Source organism: Triticum aestivum, chromosome 3B, assembly GCF_018294505.1.
Source record: "Triticum aestivum cultivar Chinese Spring chromosome 3B, IWGSC CS RefSeq v2.1, whole genome shotgun sequence".
Taxonomy (NCBI): Eukaryota; Viridiplantae; Streptophyta; class Magnoliopsida; order Poales; family Poaceae; genus Triticum; species Triticum aestivum.
This window is the reverse complement of record NC_057801.1, coordinates 90,496,883-90,518,358: the sequence shown is the minus strand read 5'-3', so window position 1 is coordinate 90,518,358 and position 21,476 is coordinate 90,496,883. Positions and strand designations below refer to the sequence as shown.

The 21,476-nt window shown below is 43.5% G+C and overlaps 1 protein-coding gene across 6 annotated transcripts; it reads right to left on the bottom strand.

The window, feature by feature from the left end:
- Positions 1-13,761: 13,761 nt before the first annotated feature.
- LOC123068813 (uncharacterized) lies at positions 13,762-21,179 on the bottom strand. 6 transcript variants are annotated; one of them, XR_006432028.1, is made up of 19 exons: positions 20,836-21,179; positions 20,557-20,579; positions 20,277-20,452; positions 19,725-19,832; positions 19,448-19,460; positions 19,241-19,368; positions 18,866-18,961; positions 18,369-18,423; positions 17,883-17,967; positions 17,385-17,562; positions 17,132-17,291; positions 17,019-17,056; positions 16,483-16,552; positions 16,306-16,413; positions 16,155-16,180; positions 14,885-16,013; positions 14,694-14,803; positions 14,439-14,585; positions 13,762-14,213 (listed from the first exon to the last, which is right to left on the bottom strand). XR_006432028.1 is itself a non-coding variant. In XM_044491483.1 (19 exons), exons 1-19 carry the CDS (start codon positions 20,875-20,877, stop codon positions 14,160-14,162), a joined length of 2,751 nt encoding a protein of 916 aa, XP_044347418.1. In that variant the 5' UTR covers positions 20,878-21,178; the 3' UTR covers positions 13,762-14,159. The 6 variants fall into 6 exon arrangements, 5 of the variants coding, with proteins under 5 accessions (XP_044347418.1, XP_044347421.1, XP_044347420.1 ...); XM_044491483.1 differs by having other exon boundaries at positions 14,439-14,590; positions 20,836-21,178; XM_044491486.1 differs by having other exon boundaries at positions 14,439-14,590; positions 17,394-17,562; positions 20,836-21,178.
- Positions 21,180-21,476: the final 297 nt, after the last annotated feature.

Genomic DNA, 21,476 nt, shown 5'->3' with positions numbered 1-21,476 from the left:
CACAGCATTGCGGTGTAGCTAATAGTTAGGTTCATATAGTTCTCCAGGAGTGGCTAGCCCTGTAAGCTCGATGATATCCATAGCTTTGGCTTCATGATGAACATTTCCAGTCATCCACTCGAGAACCCATGTCTTGATGTCCCTGTTGTAGCCGCGAATGTGCAGAGTGGCATAGAATTGAAGCAATAGCTCTTCATTCCAATGTTCTTTGTCTGTCACAAAGTGGAGCAGACCAGCATCACGAAAGCAGTCAAGTGCTTCTTCTAAGCACGGCAGTCCAGCAATAGCTTCATGTCAAGGCGCATATGAGGGAAAATGCGCCCTTGATCATATAGCACGCATGAGTAATAGCTTCTCTGCTGATAGCTCCAGAACCGATCTGATGATATCCTTGGCTTGGAGTAGGGGTTCTTGGCGATGTCAAAGAAGGTATTGTGGCTTTTGAAGCCATTAGCATTGAAGGACCCTGGTGAGTTGGCAGTACCTAGAAACCTTGGCAACCTTGGCTTAGGCTTCTGGACCTGAGGCCTATGCTCAACATGATATTTGAATTGAGGTCCTGAGGCAGAGGGCGGAGGCACCAGAATGGGCCATCGGATAGTAGTAAGCTGACCATGACTGTATGCTTGCTCAATTGTGTGAGGCCTTGGTGGCAAAACAGGAGCAGGGGCAATAGTGGAGGCATCAGGCTGCACGACAGGTGCTTCGGGAGCAGATGTCATATTAGCTTCAGGTGCAGCATTCTCATTGGCTTCAGGTGCAGCATCCTCATTGGCTTCAGGTGCAGGGGCCTCATAATCTTCAGGCACAGTGGCCTCATTGGTTTCAGGCACACTGGTTGGTGCAGGCTCCACATTAGCGTCAGCCATGACTACGTCACTGGCTTCATTGACGTTGGTGGTGGCAGCCTCAACATTGTCAACCTCCTCTTGACGAGCAGGAGGGTCGGGCACATGCACGTTCACATCAGGAACTGCTTCTTCTTCAATTGCTGGGGGAGTAGGTACATGTACTTCTTCTTCATTTTCTTCGGCTGATGCAGCCAGAATGTCTTCAGCAGCATGTGCTTCAGACTCGGAGACATTCACAGTTGGAGCAGGTTCAGAAAATACTTGCCGTGCAATAGGTGAACGTTGCACTTCTCCTTCTGGAACGCTCGACAGAGGGACTTTAGGCCTTTGTCCTCTGCGAAGCCTGCGAAGTGATGGCTTCACCTTAGGAGATGGAGTTGGCTGAGCCTAAAAGTCTTCATCCTCTTCTTGCCCGGGGGGTGTAGCTTGTTGTTGTTGTTGGGGAGTACTAGGGGAGTCTTGGAGTTGTGGGTGATCAGCCCACGATGCATCCTGAGCAATTGGCGTTAATGGACGACCAATGCTGATGAGTTCGCTATTCGTATGAACAGGCGATGATACCACGTCATGTTCGATCTGAGGAAGAACTTCATCATCAGTTACATTGTCATCATGACCAATGTCTTCAGCAGCGGTGGGTTCAGCTGCTGGAATATCTTCAGCTTCATGAGCCTCTGTGGTAGCAGGCTCATGGACTATCATCCTTCATTCTTGATGTTCTGACTCTGGGCGAACCACAGAAATGGGTTCAACGACTAAGGGCTCTGTGGAAGCAGCCCTAGTCTTTTTGGTCTTGCGCTTCTTCTTGGAGGGAGCGGCATCAGAGGCTTCAGTGTTCTTTCTCTTTCTGGCTTCAGCCTCGGCAGCCCTCATTTTCTTCTGTTCTGAAGCGGTTGTGGTGACCTTTGGCTTCGAGCCAGTCATGCTGCTTGGGAAGATAATGCCAGGGGCTTCTTGGCTTGAAGGTTCAGGCTGTTCAGCTGGGTGCTTCTTCTTCTTCTTTGCAGCCATCCTGGGGTCAATGCCAGGACGGCCAAGTGACTTGCGCTTCTCAGCCTCATTGTAGGCAAGCACACACTTATCAGCCAAAATCTTCATGCGCTCTCAAGAGCCCTGAGCTTCTTGGCGTTTCTTGAGAAAAGCTTCTTTAAGCTCATGGAGCATGACTTTGAAATTGTGGACGTCTTGAACACTTAGCTTGACCACATGCTTCTTGAATTGAGCCTTCCCATAACCAATCTTGTTCTTGAGCTCAACGATGCGCTGAGCGAGAGCTAGCTCAGAAGCAATGGCACCATTGAAGGCGACGCTGAGGCCAATGGGGAGCTGTAAATCTTCAAAGCTGACATTGGGGGTGTCGAACCATTCATCAATGAAATTGTGGATGATGGCCACGTCAAAGAGAGGCAAGTTGCTGAAGATTTCTGCTTCTTCCTTGCTCTTTATCAGTTGCTCAAGGGCATCATCAGCAAGATCTTCATCGCTTGATAGATCAATGGGTTCTTCACGCAGAATGGCGGCAGGAGTCAAGGCTCTTTGATCAGATGGTCTGACAAGTTGCTTCTTCTTCTCCGTTCTCTTGGAGACAGGGATTGATCTTCAGACTGCACACTGGCTTCAGGAGGTGCAGTGTCCAGTGGCTTCGCACGAGAAGTCCTCGGAGGTGTAGCTGAGGTTGAAGCCTTTGACTTATTTTGCTTCTGCAGCTTTGGAGGAGGAGCAGGGGCTTCATCAGAGTCAGCATCATTGTCAGAATGATCTACTCTGGCACCTTGGACCACAATATAGGTGATGAGGCCGTCAAGGTTGGAGAAGGGGCTGATCTCATTGGGATTAGCTTCACGAGAGCCGTCAGCACGGGGAGCAGAGGGACCTGGGTTGAAGTCCAAGCCCAAGGACTTCTTGTTCTTCTTGGCCGAAGCCACAGCAAACTGGTAGTTGCACTTGAAGAGTGAGTCGTCACGACACAATAGTAGTGAGGTGGGATCTGCGTTCTCTGGCTGTGGTCCACGGACCATGCACGGATAGAAGCCTTGGTCAATGGCTTCAGCTCTGGTCTTGGGATGAAGGCCTCGATAGAGAATATCACCCCAAGGTCTCTTGATGGCATTCTTCTCTGCATATTCCTTCGTCACAAACTTGTACTTGAACCACTCCTCAGCCCAATAGCGTCGAATCCATTGGATTCGCGTCTTTCTCTGATGATAGTTCTCTTCAGGATCTGTCTTGTATAGTTCTGCTAAATCATCAGGCAGATCTTTAGATGTTCCTTCTCTGCGCTGTCTGCCACCCTTCCTTGCTGATTTTTCTGCAGCCATGAACTTCAAACTGAATGGCTTCAGCACGTTCAAAGGCTTCAGAGATTTACGCTTGCTGGTCAAGCAGGAACTGGCTTCAGGAGAATTTATATGATGATGTAAGTATTCTGCAAACGAATGCAGACTATGAGAACCAAGGGATTCTCTCACGGACATGTACCTGTGACAGCATTAGAGATGCGAGGGAAGGGGAAGAGGTCATATGCATTCTCAGAAGATTTTGAAGATAAATCAGTTTGAAGACATTGACCTCATGATGCGAAGACATTCACTTATATAGGTGAGTTGGTTCCAGATTTGTACCAATCCGTGAATAAGTACAAGTGAGGAATCAACCTAGACAGGAAATCTAAGTGAATCGACTAGGCAGTATGAGATGCAGACAGAATAGATCTAACTTGAATAGAAAAAAAACCACTTTCGGTAAATAGGATGAATCTTGAAGATCAAAAAGGTGGTAAAAATAGAGTTATAATTACCGCACGAAGAACTGCTAGATGGAAGAATAGGAGACTGAGCAGTTCAGCCCACCGTGCCCTAACTTGGCGACGGAGGACACCTACAGCGACGGCGGAGAGGACGATGTCCGCGGCCGGCGTGAGGACGGCGTCGGAGAAGTCGCGACAGCTAAGCGCTTAGTCGCCGGCATCGTCGCGAGCTAGCGGTGGCGCTAGGGTTTTGACGGAGGTGGAGAGGTGGAAGAAGGATTTCTTTACTGCAGGGGACAAGTATTTATAAGTAGGCGAGAGACACAGTGCAATTGCGCTGGTGCCCCTGGCGGTTCACATCTGAGGGGCATGTGGCAAGCATGCAACATACTCAGAGTTGTCCCATGTTCCCACGCCCGCCAGGCATGTCGGAGAGTTGTTCCGGCTTCTCCAGATTTCAACAATAAAGATAAGCCATTTAAAACAGATTTAATGTTTGTCTCTTTGCCTTCTGCTGACTAGGACGCAGAGAAGACATTCGACAGTTTCAATAGAATGCATATGATTTGGACAGATAAAGTTTAAGATAGGAAGCATAGAGAGGTTAGGGTCCGATCACATTCACTTAGTTCAAAAGATCCAATCTTGAAGACATAGCTATAAGTGAATGCTGTAGAGGACAGAACACTAGTATATATATATATATATATATATATATATATATATATATATATATATATATATATATCAGAAAGCAATCAAATCATGAAGACAAATTGAAACTGAAGACAAACCAAATGCGAAGTCATTGCAATATAATGCCTTGAGTGAAACACTTCAAACAAAGAAAGTTGGTGGTGGCGTTACCCATCGTATAGGAAGTATTAGACCCAGACACGACGCACAATTATTGTGGCGCTCCGAAGTCAAATTCCATGTTAATATATTCACACTCAGAGAGTAAATCTTCATTGATTGAAGATATACATTACTTTGTGTGTTGCACATCTAAGTCATCAACATGCATAAGTGTTAGGATGTGTGCCTGATCACAGGACGTTAGAGGATTCCAAGATATTTAGCTCACACCGTAACTTGCAAAACCTTTTCTCATCCAAGGGCTTTGTGAAGATATCTGCCAGTTGCTCATCAGTGTTGACGTGAATGATATCGATATCTTTCTTCATAACATGTTCTCTGAGAAAGTGATGACGAATTTCAATGTGCTTTGTCTTCGAGTGTTGGACTGGATTGTTGGCTATTTTGATGGCACTTTCGTTGTCGCAGAAGAGAGGTACTTGTTTCAGGTTGATGCCATAATCCTTGAGAGTTTGCTTCATCCATAGAAGCTGAGCACAACAGGATCCAGCAGCAATGTATTCAGATTCAGCAGTTGAGAGTGTTACACAGTTCTGCTTCTTCGAAGACCAACAGACAAGTGATCGACCAAGAAAATGACATGTGCCTGATGTAGACTTGCGATCCACCTTGTCACCAGCATAATCAGCATCCGAGAATCCAACCAAATCAAATTTTGAGCCCTTGGGATACCATAATCCGAGTGTTGGGGTGTAAGCCAAATATCGAAGAATTCGCTTCACAGCTAAGTGACGCGATTCCTTTGGTGCCGCTTGGAATCGAGCACACATGCAAACACTAAGCATAATATCTGGCCTAGATGCACATAAATAAAGCAAAGAACCAATCATGGAGCGGTATACCTTTTGATCGAACTCTTTACCATTGTCGTCGGGACCAAGATGGTGTTTGGCTGGCATTGGCGTCGTGTAGCCTTTGCAGTCTTCCATTCCAAACTTCTTCAGACAATCTTTGAGGTATTTCTCTTGAGATATGAAGATGCCATTCCTTTGCTGACGAATTTGAAGACCAAGGAAGAACTTCAGCTCACCCATCATGGACATTTGATATTGCTCTTGCATCATGTACCCAAACTCATCACTATACTTCTGGTTGGTGCATCCGAAGATTATGTCATCCACATATATTTGTCACACAAACAGTTCACCATCATATGTCTTCGTGAAGAGAGTGGGATCGAGGGATCCAGGTTTGAAGCCTTTGCTCTTTAGGAAGTCTTTGATTGTATCATACCAGGCAGGAGGAGCTTGTTTGAGGCCATATAGTGCTTTGTTTAGCTTGTACACCACATCAGGATGTTTTGGATCTTCAAAGCCAGGTGGTTGTGCGACATATACTTCTTCTTCAATCTTGCCATTGAGAAATGCACTCTTTACATCTATTTGATATAGCAAGATATTGTGATGATTAGCGTAGGCTAGCAGTATGCGAATAGCTTCAAGCCTAGCAACAGGAGCAAATGTTTCATCGAAGTCAATTCCTTCAACTTGAGTGTATCCTTGAGACACCAGACGTGCTTTGTTTCTGATGACTTGACCATGCTCATCTTGCTTGTTTTGATATATCCATTTTGTTCCAATAATGTTATGCTTGCGAGGATCAGGTCGCTTGACAAGTTCCCAGACATTATTCAGTTTGAACTGTTGAAGTTCTTCTTGCATGGCTTGAATCCATTCAGGTTCCATAAAAGCTTCAGCAACTTTCTTGGGTTCTGATATTGACACAAATGAAAAGTGCCCACAGAAGTTTGCTAGCTGTGTTGCTCTTGATCAAGTGAGCGGACCAGGTGCATTGATGATGTCAATTATCTTTTCTATTTGAACTTCATTTGCAATACGGGGATGAACAGGACGAAGATTTTGCTCTGGCTGATCATTGTCATCATTGGACGGATTGTCTTCGGTCTGAGTACTGTCTTCAGGTTGATTTGGTGCAGAGATGATAAGTTCCTCTTCAGGTTGTGCTTCAGAGGGCATGATTTCACCCGACCTGATTTGTCCAAAATGACCCTGGGTCACTAAGGAACTGACACGTGTTCCAACGGTCAGATTTCAAACACACGCGGCAACTTTACTTGGGCTACAAGTAAAGCTGACTCTTCCAGCTCTGGATAAGATTTGCTCTCATTGTCTTCGCTCGAAGACATAGGATTTGAGTTGAACATCACTTCAGTCACTCTGACTTAGTTCACTTGGACCCCACTTAACAGTACGGTGGTTCCTATGACTCAACAAAGAAGAAAAGGAAACAACGAAACCACACAGTCTTCGCGCTCCAAAGTCTTCACACAATGTCTTCTCATGTCATAGTCTTCAATATGAATATCTTCTCATACCACCATTGTCTTCAATGTCTTCATACATTTTTAGGGGTCATCTCCGGTAGGTAAACCGAATCAATGTGGGACACTACCTGCGTTATCCTGCAATTCTCACAAACGCATCAGTCCCTCAACCAACTTTGTCGTCAATACTCCAAAACCAACTAGGGGTGGCACTAGATGCACTTACACTCACAAAGCATATTCATGTTCATAATCAGAGGAGTAATAATATGCATTAAGGATCTGAACATATGATCTTCCACCAAGTAAACCAATTAGCATCAACTACAAGGAGTAATCAACACTACTAGCAACCCACAGGTACCAATTTGTGGTTTTGATACAAGATTGGATACAAGAGATGAACTAGGGTTTTGAGAGGAGATGGTGCTGGTGAAGATGTTGATGGAGATTGACCCCCTCCCGATGAGAGGATCGTTGGTGATGACGTTGGTGATGATTTCCCCCTCCCAGAGGGAAGTGTCCCCGGCAGAACAGCTCCGCCAGAGCCCTAGATTGGTTCCGCCAAGGTTCCGCCTCGTGGCGGCGGAGTTTCATCCTGTAAGCTTGCCCATGATTTTTTTTCCAGGGTGAAAGATCTCATATAGAAGAGGATGGACACCGGAGGCCCACCAGTGGGCCCAGGAGATAGGGTGGCGCCCAGTAAGGGGGGGCACGCCCTCCACTCTCCTGGACAGGGTGTGGGCCCCCTGATGTATTTCTTCCGCTCAATAATTCTTAGTAATTCCAAAAGCATGTTTCATGAAGTTTCAGGATTTTTGGAGCAGTGCAGAATAGGTTTCCAACATTTGCTCCTTTTCCAGCCAGAATTCCAGCTGCCGGCATTCCCCCTCTTCATGATAAACCTTGTAAATAAGAGAGAATAGCCATAAGTATTGAGATATAATGTGTAATAACAGTCCATAATGCAATAAATATTGATATAAAAGCATGATGCAAAATGGACGTATCAGCGCACCGACGCTGGACCGGACCAACAAGGTAGTCGCCGGGGGTGGGGGTCGAGCATGGAGTGTGGGCGGGGGGTTGGGATCGCGAGAGGCCAGATCCGCCCCGCCGCCACCTTCTTGGGGTCTGGCGCGGCTTCGTTGTCCAGCTCTCCGGCGGCAGCAATGCGGGGGGAGGGTGGCGGAGGATTCTGCTACCGCTTGCGGCTAGGGTTCCCCCGTGTCGCCATAGGAGGGTGACGCAGGGGGAAGGGGATAAGCTCAAGGTAATGCAACCCACAAACTGGATTTCAGCAATATTTAATTTACTGCAATAGTAGAGAATACCATTATCAGCGGGTTCAACCGTGCAAAAAGAGCTCACTACGGGTTAGGATAGCAGTTGCGCGAGGCGTTCCTACCCTAGCCGCCGCCACCACCAGGCGACTAGGGAGAGGCAATCTATTTCCTCCGATCTCCATCGGCCGAGGCGCTGGCCCGCTCTTCCTTTGCCCGCTGCTCCGGCGGCAGGAGGGAGGGGGGACCCCGTTCCTCCGCTCTGTAGTTAGGGTTTGAATTAGTAGGTCGTGGTACGTCGTTGGGATGGTGGGAGCGGCGTCTGGATGAATAAATCTGCCTCAACTTCACTCCAACACTGGCGGTGTCTTTCATGGCGGCGTCTCGGAGTTGATGGCATCGTATCTCTGTCGATCCCTCAGAGCGGCAGTGTTAGGGTTCATGGATGGTGTTGGCGAGGCGACGGTGGCGACTCCATCAGGTGTGTCTCTCCTTCTGCTTTGTCTCCGTTGTTGTGGCGTTGCCTCCGGCGTCATGGTGGAGCAGGGAGGTTTTGTCCTTCAGGAGTACGCGCAGGCGGTTGTCTACGCAAGTGACAGCTGGAAGATGGAGTATCTTGTGTTGGGTCTGTGGTTGAAGGCTGACAGTTCTGGTTTCCTCCTCCGACGTCCTCGTCATGCGGGGGTGTCAGTTCTAAAGTTCGATGGCGTGTCCGGGGACATGTTGCTCCGGTCTGATTCTTTCAACGGCTATGGTTTTGCTTCTGACAAACTACTTTGGAGGTCCGTAAAGTTGCTGATCAGCGATGGAGTCGCATCGAGCTTGGGTAAAGAGGTGGTCTGTCTTTTTATCCTTTGGGGGCCGCTTCGGTGGTGCCGAAGGAAAGGGACAGGCGATGATATTTTGCATAGGGTTTTCCTATCTTTTCCGTTATGTATGATCGGTGCTTACGTGCCTTGTAACTTAATCTTTATTCTATATAAATGAGACATGTATTACCATGCAAAAAAAGAGCTCACTACCCATTCTCCATGATTTCCTTCTTGTTTTGTGTTTTTAAGTTCAGCAAAGAATAGTTTGTCGAACCAGTCATCCAAACCGTCAGCTCCTTTAGTCTTTGCAGTGAAATTCACATGGCGGTAAGACTTGTTCTTCTCACGGAATGATTCATGGTGCACAACCTCTTTGAGTTCATATGCAAGATCCTGCAATAAGAAGCATCTGTCGGATAAACAACTGTTATATGAACACGATAAAAAGTGTTGTGGCGCAAGGCCAGGTGGGAGGGACAGAGAGCAAACCCCCAAAAGATTGTGATCCTCGTTGTACCGGTCCACCACAGCACGAACCAATCTGCACGTATGTTCGAGGGCTCTCTCGAGTACAAGCGATTTTGTACGCCTCTTCTTAGAGCCATCGGGCCAATAAAGACACTGACGTATACCCATCTCCCTCCGAGAAACACCAGCTCGCTCCATGCACCTAGATTACATAAGAGCATTTCACTACGATTTAATAATATTGTCCTCCATCAAGGGTGGTGAATACAAACTGAACTACAAAATATTCATACATTTAAAATAAGATTTGTGAACTACAAAAATGTTTGGATAATTAATAACAATACAAATATTTTTAACATTACAATTCCGAAATATTATTTTAATTGTACAAACAATTCTGTAATTATACACACATGTTTATATTTCGATGTTTGTATAAATAAATGTTCATAATTTAAATTTTAAAAGTTTCATATGAATATTCATTAGTGGCTAATATTTAAATTATATTTTTCTGAACATAAATCACGAGTGAAAATTATATCGCACGAATGTTTGTATTCATCATTTCGTATAATTTAAATATAAGCTACAAGTGTATAATTTTTTTTATCCATTTAATAAACATTTAAATCTCCGTATTTACCAAATATTTTTATATAATACTTCCTCTGTAAAGAAATATAAGAGCGTTTGGATATTTCTTTACGAAGGGAGTACATGGGTGTATATTCAAATAATTTTATTTACTAATCATTGTTTGTATATAATATTTATAACACACGAATATTTGAACATTATTTTTATTACTTATGTTTTACATATGTTCAAATAATGTTCACATATTCGGGTGTTATAAATATTATATACAAACAATGTGTCCTCCTGATACTACATTAAAAACTATTATAAGAATTTGTCATTGCAACGTGAATGTTGGAGTGGCTAGGACGGCTAGCTATCCAGTAGTTGGTCTTGGGTTCTGATAGGCGGGGCCCATGTGTCATAGAGTCAAAATGAAATGGCATCTGCCGCGTGTTTGTAAGGTTTTTTTGTGAGAATCAAAAAAGTTGAGGGGGTTTTCACAAAAAAACAGGCTCCACTCCATGTTGGCGTGCCAAGTCAGCGTATTTCGTATTCAAATGCGATTAGAACCGTATTTGCAGGTCCGAGCCAAGTTTTTGCACCAATTTAATGTATGCCACAAGTTATAGCACCAAAGTGATCGTTTGTGCCAAGTTTAAGCACCATTGGTGATATTGACTCATAAAAAAAATGCCAACACAAACAGTGGTAGCATAACATCTACGTATGTGACTTTATTAATTTCAGCAATCCTTATAATCCATGGACCATGTCGTTAACTATATATCACTGGCGGTCACAATAAAAGTTTCACCTACAATAGTGGGACCAAAACAGGGGTATAAAATTGTTGTATGCCAATGATTTTTTTCATCTACTAGCAAAAGAGCCCGTGCGTTGCAACGGGAGAAAAAACATAACACACACTCTTAACCCAACAACCATCACTCAATAGGTCCATCTCCTTTATATTTGTGAGGCATCATATTTGTGTTGCCACTTATCCTCCTTCACACCCTCGCCGGCGATGGCCTCGGTGTTCACACAAAACAAAAAAAAATGTGTTTGAATATGGTTAATCCTAAGGCGTCTCTCTCTCCCTCTCTTGCGGGTTGAATTCTTTGAAATAGAGGGACTTTTCTGAAAAATGCCATGATGGACGAAAAAAACCCAATTTGCTTTATTATTACTAGCGATAGCGAAAGAGCCCGTGCGTTGCAACAGGAGAGAAACATAACACACACTCTTAACCCCAACAACCATCACTCAAGACCACAGTAGGTCCATCTCGCGAGACATCATATTTGTGTTGCCGCTTATCCTCCTTCTCACCCTCGCCGGCGATGGCCTCGGTGTTCACACAAAACAAAAAATACGTGTTTGAATATGTTTAATCCTAAGGCGTCTCTCCCTCCCTCCCTCCCTCCCCCCTCTCTCTCTCTCTCTCTCTCTCTCTCTCTCGTGATGAGAAATCTGTTGTTTTCCCCTGCGACATTTTTCAGAGGTATGCATGTGTAGTTATCAATGTTTCCTTTTTCCTATATTGTTATAGTGGGGTGTTTATTTGCAATTCGGGTCGCCGCCAATACGAAAGGAAAACGGATCTTACGCTCTAAATTATAAGTTTGCTCCCAAAATGATACTTCAAAAATATTTAACAGGTAAAATTAACATCATATTTAGATTTCACATATTTTTCTAATAAAATTTCATATATAATATGTTAAAATCGAAGTTACGGTTTAAAAGATACGGATAATTTAGAAAATCATTTGTTTGACTTAAATCTATTCCAAAATAATATTTAAAAATACTTAACAGGTGAAAATAATCTCATATTCATATTCTACATATTTTTCTAATCAAATTTCATATATAACATGTTCAAATCGGAGTTATGGTTTAAAAGATATGGATGATTTAAAAAACATTGTTTGACTTAAATATGATCTGCGGATGAATTACGTAAAACATCGGGGGGGGGGGGGTTCAAAAAATGTAAAACAGGACTGCGGGTTGAATTCTCTGAAATAAAGGAACTTTTCTGAAAAATGCCATGACGGACGAAAGGAACCCAATTTGCTTTATTATTATAGGTAAAGATAAAGAGTAAAGAGGTAAAGATACATATTAGGTTTCTCTATATCCAACTTTGGAGCATTATGTTCAAAAAAAAACTTTGGAGCATTTGTTATTTCCCGATGCATGCCGTAAAAGCCAGAGTTATCTTTTGTTGCCTACAGCACCTTCACATGTCACCATGTTGGAATATACAAAAAAAAGACATGGAGCGAAGAAAATATAGAACGAAGTCGAGAAACTTTACATTGTGCTATCACGACGGCCATGAAGATATCTGTCAATAGCATTCTCAGCTTGTTGTAAGCTCTGAAACGGCCCACCCACATCAGGATATGTGTGATCAACCCGGATGTAGAATTCCATGCCCCAATCACGCCGTAGCAGGGCCAAAATTGGTGACCCGGGAGTCACTGCCTGCGCCTCCGGACCACGGCTCGAGGTAGTGGCCGTGTCGAGCAAGCCCTTGGTGGGTCATCATCTGGTTGCTGCAGCGCGGCGTCGCCATCCAAGGGGGGCGGGATTGGCATGGGGATTAGGGTTTCGGTCCTAGGGGAGGAGCGGGGATCAGAGAACAAAGCGGAGCGTCCCGTGACTGAATCAACATCATCATCCGAATCCGAGTCATCAACATCCTGTTGCGAGTAACGGTTTTCAAAACGTGACTGCGTGCCTCACATCGAAATTGATTTTTTTTCAAGAACATCGAAAATTACTAGGGGCTTACGCACCTCTAGCCGGTTTCTCAAAACCGATCAGAAAAGTAAAATTCTGGTTTAAAGGGTTATAAACTGGACCTAGCCGATCCCTTATTGACCCCAACACCACATAACAGGTCCTTCCTTGATACTGCTCCGTCAGTGTTTAGCTTCGCCATTCCTTCCGGAGGAGGAATGCAAGGGGCGCGGCTGTTAGAGTTGATCGGCACTCTCTGTTGTTGAACTTTCTCCTCTGAAATCTGAAGATATGCGATAAAACTCTTTGATAAATAAACGAGCCTACAACGGTGACCGAAATTCAGCTTCGTGGATAGCCTTTCTCCTAGTCGACCATATTATTGCTCACAAGCTCAATGCCATGGCGACGAACTCGGCATGAGAAACCCAGGACTGCATCGAGAACAACCAATTTCTAGTATTGTCTTCCCTAGTGTAGATCATGTGTTCAACTACCTCTTCTTGTGCCAGAGCCCATACGCAACGGGACATCGAGCACTCGATAAGTGAATGCCTCCAAGAATTCTCACAGCCACGGAGCAAACAGCTTGGAGTGTCGGACCTCTAGTTAGTTGCTCCCTCAAATTAACCAAACCAATATTACTTTGGCCCCATCTCACAGTTTCTGAAAAAATTGCTGGGCTGGACGCAACCTAGCCGTGACACTCTGTTGCTCGCCGGCGGCGCTGCCTGGCTCACACCTGTCTCATCGCCGTCGCCGCCAAACACCGCTCCTGCCCCGTCGCGCGCCGCTGCAAACTTTCTCGTACCGCTCTTAGGTCTTATTTTTCTGAACAGGTATGGCTTGATGATTGTGCGTGATTGATCTATAAAAAATTGCTGTGAGCAGGGAAGTTTCGTACTCCTATATGCTTGTTTATGGTACGTGAGGCAAACGATGTTTTTTTTTTACATTCTTATTACTCAAACTGGAAATTAAGTTAATTTCTTCTTCATTTTTTCTTCAAAAAATGCAAGGCTTGAATATATGCTGTTGCTGGCTTGCTACACTCTCGATATTCTGAAGAAGTCGAGGTAATAAAAGATCCCAATCCTGAAAATCAAAATCAACAGAGCAACTGATCCTTTTATCTAGTGGGACGGAGTATCGACAAGATTCAGGCCAGGTGCACGCAGAAAAAAAAATCTGGACATGCATGCACTAACTAGGGTGGATATGTATTTGCTCCTTCAGTTTAAGGGGAGTCGAATGACTATAGGTACACCCCACCCACCTGATTTGTCATCTCCTAATAATCACGGGTTGAGGCAAGCATCCCCTAACAATCACATGTTGAAACAGGCATCTCCTAATAATCACAGGTTGAAGCACGCAATATGGGCGAATGTTGTGCATGCTTCACCGCATTGCGATGCTGATTTCGCGAACCCCGCCAGTGGCACTTACACAGGATCTTACAAGACATTGTGTTACTAGATTATTTTTAGCTGCTTAGACACTTCTTCGCAGGACAGTTCCATCCTCCATCGTCCTGAAGTGTGTAACCTGAATCAGAAAGAAGATCAAGTTTCAGAAATTAATCAACTGCTGACAGAGGGCGGACAATGGCATTTGCAAGAATTACCACATGGTTCGAGCATCAAGTAAATTTGCATATCAAGTTTCGTCCGGAACAGAGATGTCACATATAACCATTTGAGCGCATATATGTTTTTTGGAGGAAAAAGATACGGTATATGACGGAATACGACCGAGCTACTTATCCTTTACCTTCTCTAGCTTGTCCTTCATTGGTGTTTCTAACACTATCTTCTGAACACAAAACCGTTGGAGAACACGACGTTCAAGCATAACCTCAAACTGAATATCACTGTTGCTCGATGACACGCCTGATATTACCTTCTTCTCAATCCCCACCTTCTCTAGAGGTCAGCAAATATAACGACACATCGATGAGAATACATATTTCTGTGTTTCAATGATTACAGGGTTAAAGCAAGAGCTATGGTGGAATGGACAACAGACCTGCCATGAAAGGAGACTGGAACATTGGATTGGCCTTGGTATGATCTCCACCATCATGAATAATGTTTCTAACATGCACTGGAGCTTCAAAGTCAACACCGGGATTTTCTCTGTTAATGGAGAATGAAAAGAGCATCCATGTAAATACATGAAATGAATAGAGACTGATGTTTGAAGGGCACGCTACTTACATTGTTTTTACACAATCAACTTGAGCATGAATTTGGAACATTCCTCTTGAGGTTTCCTCAAGACACAAGTTTGCAGGAAGTTGTGTTGCTGCTGCTGCTGATTTTCCATTCTGCACCCCAGGATAGTTGGTCACTTCCGAGCCATCAGAACATGTTTCAGCTTCACTCATCTCATTTCTGAAATCTCCAGAAGGTTTAGATCTTTGTGTCGACGTCTTTGTTTCTGGCTTCTCGAGCCTCTCAATCCCGCCTTTATTCTTCTCATCATTTTTTCTTGCCAACAGACTACTCAGCTCAGTATCGCCCTGAAAAGTGTCATCACTAACATGGCCATCTTCCCAGAATGAATGTAGTCTGGACTCCTGAAAATCAATACCAGGATCAAACCCTTGCCTTCGTGAATCCTTGCCAGACTGCTGAGAACATGTAGTGTGTTGACCAACCACAGTTTCATTTACAGAACTCGCAGAATGAAATATGTCTGCATTTGATTTCTTGAGAGAGTCAAAGTTATCTTCTTTCTTCTTGTCTGCCTTCTGTCCCAAGAAAGTACACGTATCAATGTTGCTCGGAAGGTCCGTGGCATGGAATGGGTCTGAAAACTCCGTTTTATTGCCAAATATATCTGAAACAGGATTCTGCCAATGAATCTCGTCATACGCACTGTCAGGTCTGTGGAAAACAGGACGAACTTTTGATGTAGGTCTCCATTCAGTTGATCCCACAGTTTGAAATCCATCCATATCTGGAATAGAATCAAAAGGTTTATCCTCGCGCATTACAGTGCAACTCGGTGGGTTGTTTCGTCGAGTACTACCCTTCAGATGGGAGGTACAAGAACCCCAGTCAGCAAATTTCTCCTGAAGTGATAAACGGCAGCTTGGTTCTTGGGTTCTCTGTTGGTCCATTGCCTTGTCTGGCCAATAATCTGCTTCAAGATTCTTCCGGTCTATTGCTCTTTTGTGGTATTCTTCTTCATCCCTGAATACTGACATTTCATCTAGATGTGCACCGATATTTGGAATATCAAACTTATCCAAGCTTGTATGGAAGTCATCCTTCTCGTTCATATTTTTCTCTGTGCATTTTACAGACAGTGTTGGTTTGTTGCTCGATATGTCCTTCACTGCTATGGAAGTGAACCAAAAAGAGGAAGACAACTTAGTTTAAGTGCACATGCATAACATTATACTCTGTACAACCCATCAATCATCAATGTCAAGAGTCTTTGCTGGAGAAAGAACAGAATCAGATAGCAAATATCACTAACCTGCAGCACATGAGCTTGATTCTTCACTGCAGAGAATAATTTGGAAGGATCAGCAAGGACAATGCCCCATGATTTGCATGGCACAGGATACGAGCATTAAGAAAAACTGAACCCAGTCAAACATGACAGCCAAGGTTAATTTGCTAATTACCTCAATGGGCTCTTCCTTTTCTCTGAATCATCATCTACCATGTCAGAAGACCAAGCAGAAGGGCCAAAAGTGATGTTTGTGCTGTGTATTTTCTTAGACGATGGTTGCCTGGCCAGAATTTTAACAAGATCAAATTGATGTGTTAATATAAATTCCAAGAGGATTTGTTGTTGTTACCTTTCCCAGTCAAACTGTAACATATCATTGTCATCATCCAGTAATGACTGATCAGAAAAGAGGTCATGCCCTGACGCGATTAAGAAACACAAAAGGCTCAGAATTTTTTTTTAAAACATTGCACTAATTAGTCACAGTGCTATGGAAACTGCAAGCGCCCTGCTAGGCAGGCCAATGGTAAGAAAAAATAGGAGCTAGGAAAACAAAGCATATCCAGATTAGGCAGGCCAATGTTTCCCAACTGTACTTTAAACATGCTACTAGGTGGCTGCTGAATTAACGAAAGGTAAAGCAAGCTGTAATAAAACAAAATTCAACAACTCGCCAAACTATAGAACAGCAGATTCAGATTTCCAATGCTCTACCAGTACAGGAAAAATATGAAATTAAATCATGATACTTCAATATTATTGTATGAAATAATACACATTCACAATCCAGTAGTTAGAGATCAATTGGGGAAGTACAGGAACAGTAATATGGAACTCTGTCTGGTGCACTGAAATAAGGAAAACACCAACACAGATAATTCTGACCTGAAGTCTCAAATCGCATGCTAGTTCTTGTTGAAGTTCTGCAACAATAAAATAAATTATTCATAGCCCCTTAGAAGTTATTAGTTGTATCTTGATATAAGTGGAGAAATAACCTTCGCTCTGGAGAGTATCTTTCTTCAAAACCATAGTCGACTGTATCAAAATGTTCCGCTCTTGGAGTAGGAAAATGATCATCTGAATTGAATGATTCTATGTTCCACAGTTTATCAGAATTTACATCAGGTAGACTGTCATATCTTCTACTACAATTTGCTGTCCACAGTAGAAAAATAGAATGTAATATTTTCTTAGGCCACAACATCTGAGTGGCCATACTCGGTAATAAGATGATGCAGCAGAACTTACATTGCCAACCTTTTGGAGCTTGAGGATTACAAAACATGTCCTCATCCCCAGGATAAAGATTATCATTGGAGTTATAACAGTTTGTCCTCCTTACATAGCTTGACTCATCCACAAGACTACCCATTTTGTGTGAAGCGCTTCGCTCTCTCATCATGCTAATACCATACATTAGAGAATCCTGTTGAAATGATAGAAAAAACATTTGAAAGCCATTACTAGCTAGGGAAGAATAAAAAAATTACAGCTACTTCCTCAACTAATTCAATCAAGAACATAAACAACATCAGATGTATAATTGAATTCTTTAATACAGATCTAAGTAAGTATGAAATAAAATAGAGCCAGCAGCTACAGGTGAGAGCAGCCAACCCACCATAATTTTTGGAATCATGTTTCTACTTTTCTCTAGGCTTTATACCTTTGATGTTCTTTTCTACTTATCTTACAAAACATTTGTACATGATCCCAAACAAAAGATGAGGGATCTGAGATTCTCACCAATCCTTTTGTGGTATCAAAAGGGATGGACCTTCTGGATTTATTTTGCGTGTACCGCGAGGCCTTTGGTGGCAAAGGTAAAGTCCTGCAAAAACAAAATAATCGTAAGATAGCTAGGGCCTAGGGGCACAGCGTTGGGCTGTGAGAAAAGTTCAGACATTATTATTTTTTATGTTAGGCAAGAAGCTTTATCCCTCAAGTAGCGATACGATGGGAAACTAGACCATTTGGACCAAAGCCAACTAACTGGACCAATAATTCATTATTCTAGGTCTCAAGGGCAAGTTTATGTCGCACTTGGTGATGAATTTTAATTCCGGCAATACAAACTAGAAAGACATTTTTTCATTGTAAGGAATGTATTTCCTTGAGGTAAAGAAATTCACAACAGTTCGCTCATTTATTGCACTGAAAACTGCCTATCATTTGAACTTCTTTACATCAAATTAACTTCATAGATGAAACAGTCATTTAACTCAAAGCAACCTTTTGGTGAATCTTGGTGACTGGAGAGGAGTTTCCATCTTGACATGGCCAAGGCCTGAAACCAGAAGCATAGTTATGTCTATTAGATCACCTTCTTATGTTGTTAAAAGAGGAAAACAACATGGACCCAGAATTCATCAAGGCTAGTAAGTCAAAAGCCACAGATGTACTATCACGATGTTCATATGAGTTCCATAATGAAAATACATTAACAAACTTGGAAGTCTTAACAACTCTACTTGACATGAGAAAAACAGTCAATATGACCTTGTAAATCATAACAATTCCTTTTGTAGACGCTAAACCTAGAAAGAAATGTAAACACGTAAATATTCCTTTTTCTTTCAAAAAAACACAAGAATGTCCTTTAGGTGTATGTTCTCATGGAAACCGGGAAAAGTACATATAACAATGCACACAACCATAACACAATAATCCAGATTAAGATGTTCGTAGATAAAACATAATTCTATGCATCAAATGTTTTGAAAATGCACCTTTAACAGAAAATGAAACATGAGATTCACGGGCAGGTTGAGCGGTAGATTTATCTTTTGATCCCTCGTATCTGACCAAATCAATAAGTGAAATTTCTGCAAGGACAAATCATAGTTAAATAATAGTTTCAACAACACACAGCAAGTGAATTAATCTCAATTATGCAATTTACATTTATAAATCAATGCTGCAATTCGAAAGACTAAGAAATGCTGGTTGGATTAAATAATTGTTCACCTAACTAAGTACACCTATTAGGGCTTGTATTTTTCATTAATGAATATCTTTCAGATACTTGCAACGTATAAACCTGAACTATGACTCAGCCGGTAGGGCCACAAAAAATTGACTGGCAGTGGTGAAGGAAACATCACCGCCACTGTTGAGATCCACATTTTGATTTCGCTTCTTGGCACCATAGTTATTGGATGGATGAGCAAGAGGATCTTCACGAGGGTTAACAGCAGCTGCAACATCTTGATGACCAACGGGTGACGACAATCTGGCAACATACAAGACTGGTATCTCACAACACTAGATCAATTAAGCACACTCTTATCATACTGCATTGAGATACTGACCTAGGCTGAGAACCTGCAAAATAGCAGCAAAAATTCACATTAAACTCAAATTTACCTACAAAGCATATTGCACACTTCAGCAGTTAATAGCATGTCTCATTCTACTTTTGACAGCAGCATATTCAAGAGAGAAACATATAAACCCAGTGTTCATACGATGTGAAATTTGTGGATGCCATTGATCTTGTTAATATATCTGTGCTAAGCATGCAATACAATATAACAAGAAAAGCATAATGAATTCCCTCATCTGATATACATATAGCTGTACTCTTACTTGTTTCCTTCGGATCAATATTATATGAAGAAGTGATCTTCTTCAGCGCCTCTAGAGGGGAAGCACTAAAACTTGCCTTGTCCAAATTTGGAAGAACACTACCTGCATCTGAAATAAGAGTAAAACAATCATACTAAGAAATATCAAGAGGTTAAAAATACGGCAGACATTCAGGTTCATGATGAAGCACGCATCATTAATAAAACACCATGCAGAACAAAATAAGACACAGAAAGTGCATTGCAAAAGTGTGTCTGTTAAATAATACCATTATTGAGTTTACATTTATGGTTTAGCCAAGGAGCAGCTCACTAGTTATAATGCATAGCTACAAGAACATTGTTTTCCAATTTCTTCTATTCCTGAAGGAAACCAGATCCATTGTTTGTTGGTTCATATACTTGAAATTTTCTATCTGACTAGAGTGACATTGGTCAGCCTACTCAACCAGATTCTCTTGCATTGTGCTAGAAGAGCAGCAGGATTAACCACAGAAAAAATAATGTGTAGCAAGTTCACTTCGACCACTGCAAAACATGTACAGAAACTCACTTTCAGGGCCATTGCGGTGACTGACTGGAGCTGCCAAATTGTTCAGGCTTAGGATGTCAAGCGATCGAGGCGCCTGATCACCAACAGCTTGGCCGCCTGCGCCATCTATGCCATCCTGGTTCTGCAGCCCTGCCGTCTGCTGCTGCCGCTTCTTCTGTTCAAAGTACTGCCTCTGCCTGCCCACCATGTTTGTCTCGACAATCAGTCACAGCGACATGAGAACACTAACCGTGCCGAAGCAACTTTTACAGCTTGAAATCGGTGAGGCCAACAAGGTTACCTGCTCTGTGTCGATTTCCTGGACTGCGCTCATCTCAAGGACGAACACGCAAAGCCGTCAGGTTCCCCAAAAATCAAGCAAATGTTAGCACTTCGTTACGAAATACACTGCAGAATGCTACGATTATTAGGCCAGCCAGCAGCCGCCGTTGCAATGTTGCGGTGCAGAAACTACCCAGATACAGATTTCAAACAAAAACAACCCGAATCATGCGGAATTCCCAAATTAATCGGTGCTGGAGCGCGGCGTAAACGGGGGGCGGGGGATCCGAGAACTCACGGCGTACACCTGCCTCCTGGAGCCTCCCGTCCACTGCAGCATCGCGGGGAAGCGGCCGAGCTACCTCCCCGGGTGGCACGGGAGGGAGGGAGGGAGGGAGGCGCGCGTAGGGCGCGGAGGCGGAGGGAGAGGGAGGGGGCGCGCGCAGGCGGCCGGCGCGGAGGGAGAATGGCGGCGCCGCGGCGGAGAGTGGTCGGTTGGGGATGCGGCGTCGAGGCCGCAGCACCGCAGGCGAGCGGGGGCGGGGAGGCGGCGTCGGGTTTTGGGAGCAGGAGCAGCGCGAGCACGGCAGGGAGGAGGAGGCGCGGAAGAGAAGTGGGAAGAGTGGGGGAGGATGGCGCCTTGGCACTCCCACTTGGCATCGGGTGGGAAAAGCATTGGGTGATCCAGATTGTTTTTTGTGCCCAAAAAAATGCAGAGATGAATTTCATCAAAGTTCCAAATGGCGTCGGTGAACACACGATGACACGATGGTGATTGTCTGCCCTCTACCGGTCAACTGATTTCCAAATACTCCCTCCGTCCCGTAATGTTGTGCGTGTAGATTTTCCGAAAAGTAAAACTGAGTAAAATTTGACCGAATTTACAGGGAAAACTATTTATATATATACCTTTTCAGACATATACAACGCGGAAATATA

Coding starts and splice junctions, on each gene's coding strand:
- LOC123068813 (XM_044491483.1), bottom strand. CDS start 20,877: ATGCTGCAGTGGACGGGAGGCTCCAGGAGGCAGGTGTACGCC. Junction 16,014..16,154: donor ATCAAGCTCATGTGCTGCAG/GTTAGTGATATT, acceptor TCACTTCCATAG/CAGTGAAGGACATATCGAGC. Junction 14,214..14,438: donor TGAAGGACAAGCTAGAGAAG/GTAAAGGATAAG, acceptor TTTCTGATTCAG/GTTACACACTTCAGGACGAT.